The following is a 10,067-nucleotide window of genomic DNA, read 5'->3' on the forward strand; positions in this document are numbered from 1 at the left end:
TCCAGTTTCAGGAAAGCATTCCCAGTTCATGAGTACTGTAAACTGCCCCAGGGGGTCTGCCTAGCAGAGGGGTCCACTCCGGTGAAGGTCCAAGGGATCCAGGAGCCAGCTAGCTGAAAAGGGGGTGCCAGTGTTGACCCTGAAGTGTAGAGGGGGTGCCTAGTGAGAGGACCCTGAAGTTCAGAGGGGGTGCCTAGTGAGAGGACCCTGAAGTTTAAAGGGGTGCCTAGTGAGAGGACCCTGAAGTGTAAAGGGGGTGCCAGCGGTTGGGCCCTAAAGAGTTAAAGAGTACAGCGTGCAGTGTGCAGTGTACAGAGTTGAGAATTGCAGCAAGCACAAGCAGTTACAAAGAGCTAAACGTGATAGTGTGTCAGCGCTGCTAAATGAACATTTCTTATAATAAATAAATATACCATCAAATAAATAATCATAAAGTGCCAAGTGCAAAGTGTGCTTAGTATGACACAACAATGTCCTTCCAATGCATAATAAAACAATAAAGCAATAAATAAATGTCCTCCAATTGCTGTGCAAATATGATAAAGGTGACAAACAAGTGCTTCTGTGCTCCAATCTTGCAAAAAGTGCTCGTGCTCCCCCTTATGCTTCCCTACTCACCAGAACCAAAATGAACATAGGCGGCCTGTAGGTCACTCTCAGATCACTCTGTGATGTTGTGCTCTCCTATATGGCCAGAAGTCCCAATATTGGTCCTGTATGTGCCTGCGGGAAGCTGCTAGAGGATAATGCTGGCCGTGGTATTCCTAAACACAAGGTAAAAGATGGCGATGTTCGGTCCAATGGTTTCTGCTCCCGCAGCATGCGTTCCACCGGCCGGATATGACGTAGTATGCTCTAACCTTGCTCTAGTACGCTCTAACCTCGCTACATTTTCTTTTTACAATTATTTTTTTAAATTCAGCTCTCAGCAGGGAAGCCTTAACAACCTATTGACTGTGCACTCGGCGGGCGAACATTCCGCTATGTGCCGAGAAAGTTCAAGTATTAGGCGAGGACCTGAATGGGCGATGTTTAGGCCAAACTTATGCTCGGCCCAAACCGTTCACCCATCCCTAGTGGTGCCTGAACACTGTAACCCCTCACAGTTACTCTTGCTGAATGCCGGAACATGCCCTACTGTTAAGAAATTGAAAAAAACATGGCATTACATGCACCTGTCATACAGGTGCAGAAAATTTGTGCCTTGGGTGTTGGTGGTGCCTGAACACTGTAACGCCTCACAGTTACTCTTGCTGGGTGCAGGAATGGGCCCTGCTGTATAAAATTAGAAATAAAAATTGAAATTACATTCACCTGTCAGACAGGTAGAGGAAAATTGGGTCTTGGGTGTTGGTGGTGCCTGAACACTGTAACCCCTCACAGTTACTCTTGCTGGGTGCAGGAACGGGTCCTGCTGTAAAAATTAAAAGAAAATTGAAAATACATGCACCCGTCAAACAGGTGCAGAAAATTAGGCCTTGGGTGTTGGTGGTGTCTGAACACTGTAACCCCTCACAGTTACTCTTGCTGGGCGCTGGAACGGGCCCTGCTGTATAAAATTAGAAAAAAAATTGAAATTACATGCACCTGTCAAACAGGTAAAGAAAAATTGGGGCTTGGGTTTTGGAGGTACCTGAACACTGTAACCCCTCACAGTTACTCTTGCTGGGCACAGGAACGGGCCCTGCTGTTAAAAATTAGAATTTTTTTTTTAATTACATGCACCGTTCATACAGGGGCAGAACAATTGGGCCTTGGGTGTTGGTGGTGCCTGAACACTGTAACCCCTCACAGTTACTCTTGCTGAATGCAGGAATGGGCCCTGCTGTAAAAATTTGAAAAAAAAATTAATTACATTCACCTGTCAAACAGGTGCAGAAAAATTGGGCCTTTGGTGTTGGTGGTGCCCTAAACCAAAAACATTGTTGGAAGCTAGCATAATCAAGATTTAGGAATAGGATAGGCAGCATAGGCAGTCTTCAATGAATCCCAGATCCCTAGCAAATTCAATCAGTTACATCAGCATCAGGGGCTTGATAGCTGCTGTTGATTCAGGACTGATTAATTTTGATAAATGTTAGCCGGTCAACGGAGTCTGTGGACAGACACACTCTTTCATCTGTCACAAAACCTCCAGCAGAACTAAATGTCCGTTCGGAAAGCATGCTGGAAACAGGACAGGCCAGTAGCTTGATTGCATATTGAGCAAGTTCTGGCCAATGGTCCATCTTCAAGACCCAGCAACCCAGTGGATGCTCAATTGGAAAGATCTCCAAGTCTGCACTTGCCCCTAAATATTCCTGCACCATATGCTGCAGACACTGCCGATGGTTGCTTAAACCTAACAGCCCTGGGTGCTAAAGACTAAAGAATTGTTTAAAGGCATCAGTCAGCCGCTTGCTTTCTCCACCGCTCCTTCTTTGACCGAACGAAGCCTCAGAAACACTTTGTCCAGGAAATAGTAACTTCCCAGTGTCTGGAAAGGTGATACACAAATTTTTCTTCAAGGCGGCCTCAAGATGTTTCATCCTCTGCTTCCTTTGCAAAGGCAGGATGAGCTCTGCAACTTTACTTTTGTAATACAGATCAAGAAGGGTTGTCAACCAATAATGATCCCTCTCCTTCATACTAGGAATCCTCAGGTCCTTTCGCAGGCTTTGCAGAATCAGGGAGCCCATGCAGTGTAAGTTTGAGGAGGCATGAGATTTTGAGTCCTCTGGGTCACTAAGGATGACATTGTCAGGAGCAACCCGGCCCCAGCCACATACTACTCCAGGGGTTTCTGGGGAATGAAAACCATCCCTTGAAGACTGCTGCATGTTATCCTCTACATCCATGCTACCACAATCCTCCTCCTCCTTCTCCTCCTCCTCTTCCTCCTGTGCATTTTGTGGCCCACAGGAATGGTATCTGCATAAAGGCGACCTTGTGAGGAAAGGAAGTCCTCCTACTCCCGCTGTTCTGCCTCAAGTGCCTTCTCCTTGATACTACGAATCCTCAGGCCTCCTTAAATGGTGACAGGACAGTGCATGCATCATTTATCAGCAGCCACTGGCGTGGTGAAAAGAAGCCAAGCTCCCCTGAGCCTGTCCTTGTGCCATATTCACACAGGTACTCATCGATGGCCTTCTGCTGTGTGTGAAGCCATTGCAGCATTGCCAATGTTGAGTTCACCTGGTGGGCATGTCAAAAATGAGGGGGTTGGTGGGCAGGTTGAATTCCCATTGAATGTCAGCCAGCCGAGCACTGGCATTGTGTGTCCGCCAGAAATAGCCACAGACTTTTCTGGCCTGCCTCAGAAGATCTTGTAAGCCCGGGTACCTGTTCAAGAAACGCTGCACCATCAAATACAGGACATGTGCCAAGCATGGAACATGTGTCTAGTGTCCCTGTTGGAGGGAGGAGAGAAGGTTGGTGTCATTAATGCATACAAGGGGGCAGAGTCTACCAGATGAAAAGGCAGCAGTTGTAGTGCTAGCAATTTGGTCAAGGTAGCATTTAGACGCTAAACATGTGGATGGCTGGGAAAATATATTGATTCAGCAACTGGAGTAGCGAAATTTGCCTAGTGGTGAAATCAACAGGTGGTGTACTACTTGCAAATTGGGTTCAAGTACCTGTGGCACCCATTGCTATACCATCATCCCTCTCAGTGCAGGTTTTTGAGAAGTCTTGAGGTATAGCAGGGGTAGAGATCTCAGATGAGGAACAAGGAGTAGTCTGCATTTTTTTATGATTTGGGTCTTTCAGGTGCTGTTGCCAACGGAGTGCATGGCAGATCATCATATGTCTTGTCAAGCATATGGTGCCCAAGCAGCTGGTGTTCTGGCCACGCTTGATCTGCTTCAGACAGAGATTGCAAGCGGTCTGCTGCACATGTGTGGAAAAAAGCCCACACCAATGACCTTTTGTAAGTCAGCGGAGTGTTAACAGCACCCTGCACTTGTGGAGCTCTGTGGTGTGATGCAATAGGGTGGCTGCCCTTAACCTGGCCCCTGGAGGACATCCTACCTCGTTGGAGTTGTGTCTCCTCCTCACTTTCCTCCTCTATTCTCTCAGGCACCCAAGTACAGTCAGTGACCTCATCATCCCCTCCCTCCTCGTCACTGGAGCAAACTTGGCAGTATGCTGCAGCTGGGGGAACATGACTGCTAGTTTCTTGTCTGTCATTGTCACCCCCTCTCTCTAGGATCACCTTATTCCCTTCCTCAACCTGGGAACCAACATCCAAGCATTCAAATTGCTACACATCCTCCAGCATCATGTAACTGACAATATGATCGAATAGATCAGGTGCCTCCTTCATGCATAATTGGGGGGCTATGGAAGGAGTAGTTGTGGACAAGGAGCCTGTAGAATAGCCTGCTTTGGCAGATGCGGTGGAAGGCAAACTAGTATGAGCTTGGGTGACAACAGAGGATGAGGACAGCTTAGTTATCCATTCCATCAACTCTTCTGCATGTTGTGTCTCATTAACACGGCCAGCACCGGGACAAAAGGACAAGTGTGCCCGCCTGCAGAGGATGCACCATACCTGCTACCACCACTTTTCACTGTGGACACAGAGGCTGCTTGCCCTCTTTTAGTGGCCTGTGAGCGTCTATCTCCCCTTGTTGGCCTTTTGGACATGATGGGGATTTTTTGGGGGGTTTTATAACTTTTTATAATAGCATGTGGGAAGGAATATGGTCCTTGGGTGCAATACTTTTGTGCGTGGTGCATTATAAACCAGTTTATTATAGTTTTTTCTTTTAATAAAAAAAAAATGTAAAAAAAAGCCCAATAAAAAGAAAATCCCTGCTGATGTAGAAGAAATGGCACCAGCGACACAGAAGGGGGGACAGCAGTTATGCCCTAAATATTATTAGTGCTGCTGTGCCACGAAAAAAAAAAAAAAAACACACACACACACCCACTGTTTACGCAGGTGGAATAGCACCTGCGACGCAGAAGGGGGACAGCAATCATGCCCTAAATATTATTAGTGCTGCTGTGCCATGAAAAAAATAAAAAAACACTGCTAATGCAGAAGGAATAGCATCTGTGATGCAGAAGGGGGGACAGCAATTATGCTCTAAATATTATTAGTGCTGCTGTGCCACGAATAAAAAAATAAAGAAACACACACACACACACACACACACACACACACACACACACACACACACACACACACTGCTTATGCAGAAGGAATAGCACCTGCGAGGAAGAAAGAGGGACAGCAATTATGCCATAAATATTATTAGTGCTGCTGTGCCACGAAAAAAAAAACACACTACTGACGCAGAAGGAATAGCACCTGCGACACAGAAGGGGGACAGAAATTCTGCCCTAAAGATTATTAGTGCTGCTGTGCAACAAACAAAAACCCTGCTGATGCAGAAGAAATAGCACCTGTGACGCAGAAGGGGGGACAGCAGTATGCCCTAAATATTATTAGTGCTGCTGCGTCACAAAAAAACCCCTGCTGACACAGAAGGAATAGCACCTGCGACACAGAAGGGGGAGTACTAATATTGCAGCAACAGAACCTGATGCTGCAAAAAAATGAAAATTAAAAAGAAAATATATCAATGAAAAAAAAAATGGGATCAGTGGGGTGACACAGACGTGTTGTATACACCAACATTTCAGTGGCACCACTACACTGTGTTACACAAGAATCAGCACGGCACTACACTGACAGCACTACACTGACAGCACTACAGTATGTTACACAAGAATAAGCCCTACACTACACTGACTGCATTAAACTGACTGAAAGCACAATCCACTAACTACCCTGCCTAATCTCCACTCCTAACACACTACACAGGGCTGCCGTGTAAGGAGCCTCATATAGTGTGAGGCATGAACTTAGCCCCTGAGCCATGATTGGCTAAAGGCACCCTGCCTTTGACCAATCATGTCTCTTACAGGACATTGTGCTGTGATTAGCCAAAGCATACAGGTCAGGTGCATGCTTTGGCCAATCACAAGCACTTAATGCACTGCAATCGCGCAGTGCATTATGGGGCGCTCGTCGGCGGGCTAACTGCCCGCTGAGTGCCCCGGGTGCTCATGTGTTCAGTGTTTCGACCACAACATAAAGCCCATCACTACCCGCTAGTTGTCGCCGCCTTAGAGGCCGCCATATTTTTGTTTACTAGAGGGCAGACTAACAATCTCCACTAATTATAGCATCTATCGGAGTGTAAAGGCTGCTGGTGTTCTGTGAAGACACCAAGTGGTCGAAATCTAAAAGTATTCCTGGTGTGCACTCACCAGAAATATTGTCGTTGGAGTTCTCGGCAACTTGGAGTTTTTGGCAGAACCCCCCCCCCCCGGGCTCGAAACTCTGTAAGAAAAATACCTGCAAGTAGTTCATAGATTTTCCTTGTGTTTGTGTGGAATTCCTCTGGATATTCTGGTTTCCTTCACGTTCCAAAGACATGCTGGTAGGTAAATTGGCACCTGTCTAAATGTGCCCTAGTTTATGCTTGTAAAGCTAGCCATACACACTTTTTTTTTTTTAGTTTAGCCAGCCAGATTCCTCCATCCATACAAACAAGGTGGATGGAGCAATCCCTCCCCCACCGGGACATTGTATTCTGGCAGTGGGAACCACTGGTGTCAGAATACACAGATCAGTGGCTGCAGCCATTGATCAAGAAAAGTTTTCCAACGTATCTATTTGACAGGAGTTGATCAAACGTTTGACTTCTGGCAAACAGAGACCACCACACACCGACTGAAATTCATCTGGGCCCTGCTGAACCCGGCTGAATTTTGATCACTGTATGATCAGCTTAAAGCGATAGTAAAGTCGGCTGTGTGATTTTTACCTACAAGTAAGCCTATGTTAAGGCTTACCTGTAGGTAAAATTAATATCTTCAAAACGTGCACCGTTTTGGAGATATTTACCCTGGATGCAGCCGGTGACATCACTGGCGCATATATTTTGACGTTAAGCCATACCGCTCAGAATACCACCCCGTAACCTGAGGACTCCTGCATGCATGCGGGGGAGTGCTGTCATCACAGCTCCGGCCACTCGCCCAGCCGGAGTCCGCAAACTGGGAAGGAAGATGGAAGCCTTCTCATCGATGAAAGCGCGCCGCTGGATGCATACTAGCACATTATGCTATTATTTTAAAGAGGGACTTTTTTTTATTTTTATTGCAGCGGTTTACTACTGTTTTAAGATAGGGACCTTGGGGCCTATTCACCTTATTTGTATTTAACTGTGCTGAGCAGCCTTGCCCAGTGCAGTCCCAACATGAAGACAAGGCAATTTACCTTGTTTTCAATGATGTAAGCTCATACCACTGCGTTGCCTGAACTACATACTGATCACCACTTTTTTTTTTTTTTTTTACAACACATCGCAATGACACTGCATTGACCAAAACTCTTATTTGTGTCATTTCAACAAAGTTGTAACAAAAAAAAAGAAAAGAACAGTGCATTGTGCCAGGATCAGTATGGTTTGATGGTATGAATGACCCTTTATATAGTAAGCTCCTGGTGTGAATGTACAATGTGTAATGGCCCATACACACGAAAGTTGTATGAAAAATACAGCTTTTGACGCAATCGTACGATAATTTGGTCGTTAGTACACAGCTTTCGAGAGCCGATCACGACAGTTTATCTGAAATTATCGGAAGGGACAAGAACGAAAATGTTTCTCATATAATACCAGATCGTACGATTTTCCTTTAATCAGTACAGTTGTCATTCGAAAATATAATACAAATACACTACAACACATTACATCACATCTGATTCTGTCCTACGAAAATTTTCGTAACTTTAGTAAACTCTTTATTTTCAATATGAGATTAGCATGCAAAAAAAAAAAAGAACAATCATTCGTCCAAAAATCTCATCGTGTGTACCAGGCATTAAGCACTGTGTAAATTGTCAGCGCTCTGTAAATTTATCTTGTTTTCATATATGTAACTTCACACCACTGCGTTGTCTGAACTACATACACCACTTTTTTTTTTCCAACAACACATCACAATGGCACTGCATTGAACAGAACTCTCATTTGTGTCATTTCAACACAGTTGTAACAAAAAAGAGAAAAGTAAACAGTGTAATGCGCCAGGATCAGTATGGTTTGCTGATATCAAAGCTCCTGATGTGAATGTACAATATGTAAAGCACTGTGTAAATTGTCGGCGCTGTGTAAATCTAACACACTTGAGGAAAATCGGACGAACTATTGTCCGATTTTTCTAGCTTATGCTCAGCGGTCATAACCGTTTTTAGTTGACAGTGCATAATGCTGCACGAAAATTTCTGGTCCGGTTTCTTTGTTTTCTTGGGACGTTTGATCGTAGTGTGTGATGTAAGAACGTATACGTGTGACCCCGAGCCCGAGGTGATCATGCGCGGTCTTACGTATCCGATTTTTCACGGACGTATTGCATACACATTAAATGAAAATTGGACGGGCTGAGGATGGGCGATGAAAATTTTGGAGTTTGTCCCTCAGTTTTTTTTTTCGTTGAAAATGTCGGAATCGGCTGCTGAAAGTTGTGTACACACTAGCCGAAAATCGTACGATCTTTCCTGGAATGGAAATTTTCTGCCGATTTTCTTATAGTGTGTACCCCACTTTACCTGGTTTTTAATTACGTAAGTTCACACCACTGTGTTGTCTGAAGTACATACACCACTTTCTTTTTCAACGACACATCACAATGACACTGTATTGAACAGAACTCTCATTTGTGTAATTTCAACAAAGTTGTAACAAAAAAAAAAGAAAAGTAAACAGTGCAATGCGCCAGGACCAGTATGACTTGCTGATATCAATTAGCCTTAATATAGTAACTCCTGGTGTGAATGTACAATATGTAAAGCACTGTGTAAATTGTCAGCGCTCTGTAAATTTACCTTGTTTTCAATTACGTAACTTCACACAACTGCGTTGTCTGAACTACATACACCACTTTTTTTTTCCAACAACACATCACAATGACACTGCATTGTACAGAACTATCATTTGTGTCATTTCAACAAAGTTGTAACAAAAAAATAAAGAAAAGTGCAATGCACCAGGATCAATATGGTTTGCTGATATCAATGACCCTTTATATAGTAAGCTCCTGATGTGAATGTACAATATGTAAAGCACTGTGTAAATTGTCGGTGCCCTTTAAATACCTGCAATAAATACATATCATCGCTGCACTTTGCACTGCCATAATAAATAAACCTGATGGCAATTTTTAAGGTAGTGCAAACTGTAGTATAACAATGAAAAATGGTAAAAATAGAGAATAGAATATGTTGCCTTCTCGTCTTGCGTACATCAAATGAGCCAGGCGGCCCTGAAAAACAATAGGGCTTACCTTGTGCCTCTGCTTTTATTGGCTCAGGGCACTCCTGGCGGTTTTTGGAGAAGAGGACTCCTACCACAGATTCCACTGAGTCATCTGTACTCTCCATGTCTGGTACACAGCCTCAGCTCTGCCTGCCTTCCACTTCTCCTCCTCTCAGCTTATTTATAGAGATGTCTTGGTCAAAGTACAGCATGGCTGATAGTGTGTTTATAACTGCACAATGAGCGACCGGCCCCTTCACTTCCTCACTCTCCTCCTCCCTGTGTCAGGAACAAGGAGCTTATCTCTATCCTAGGAGAAAAAGGTTCAGGAAAACAAACGCAGGGTTAACCTGTGCTGTACCAAATGCAAATGTAATGTCGTCATATACATGTGGTTACTAGACAGCGTCATGTGCTGCTTATCGGAGAGGAAATGAGGAAAAGAAACATTACAATGTTACATATAACTACCATTGTCAGTGTTACTTCAGCACACAATCATACTGGAATCTAGGCATAACTACATCATGGGCCCCCATAGCAAAATACCAATGGGACCCCTTGGCTAAGCCTAACTCTCAGGCAGCGACAGCGCGCGTCATTTATCTTAACCGCATTCTTATATGAGGGACAGGCAGCAGGAGAGCTTCACTATAGGAAATATCCCACAGGAATAGAAGTTGTAGTAGCAATGATACCCAGAATAATTCATATTATGACTAAATTATTCATTTTCTGCACACAATT

The 10,067-nt window shown here is 44.4% G+C and overlaps 1 protein-coding gene across 1 annotated transcript in view; it reads right to left on the bottom strand.

Annotated features, from left to right (window-relative positions):
* LOC309565618 (beta,beta-carotene 15,15'-dioxygenase-like) overlaps nt 1-9,510 on the bottom strand; it is a gene marked incomplete at its 3' end in the record, with an annotated part of 51,617 nt that extends 42,107 nt beyond the window's left edge. Inside the window, exon 1 of the mRNA XM_082270573.1 lies at nt 9,349-9,510. Coding sequence (XP_082126699.1) covers nt 9,349-9,445 — 97 coding nt within the window. The 5' untranslated portion in view covers nt 9,446-9,510. The remainder of the gene's footprint in view (nt 1-9,348) is intronic.
* Nucleotides 9,511-10,067: the final 557 nt, after the last annotated feature.

The sequence above is a fragment of the Pelophylax lessonae genome (assembly GCF_965119305.1).
Source record: "Pelophylax lessonae genome assembly, chromosome: 10".
NCBI lineage: Eukaryota > Metazoa > Chordata > Amphibia > Anura > Ranidae > Pelophylax > Pelophylax lessonae.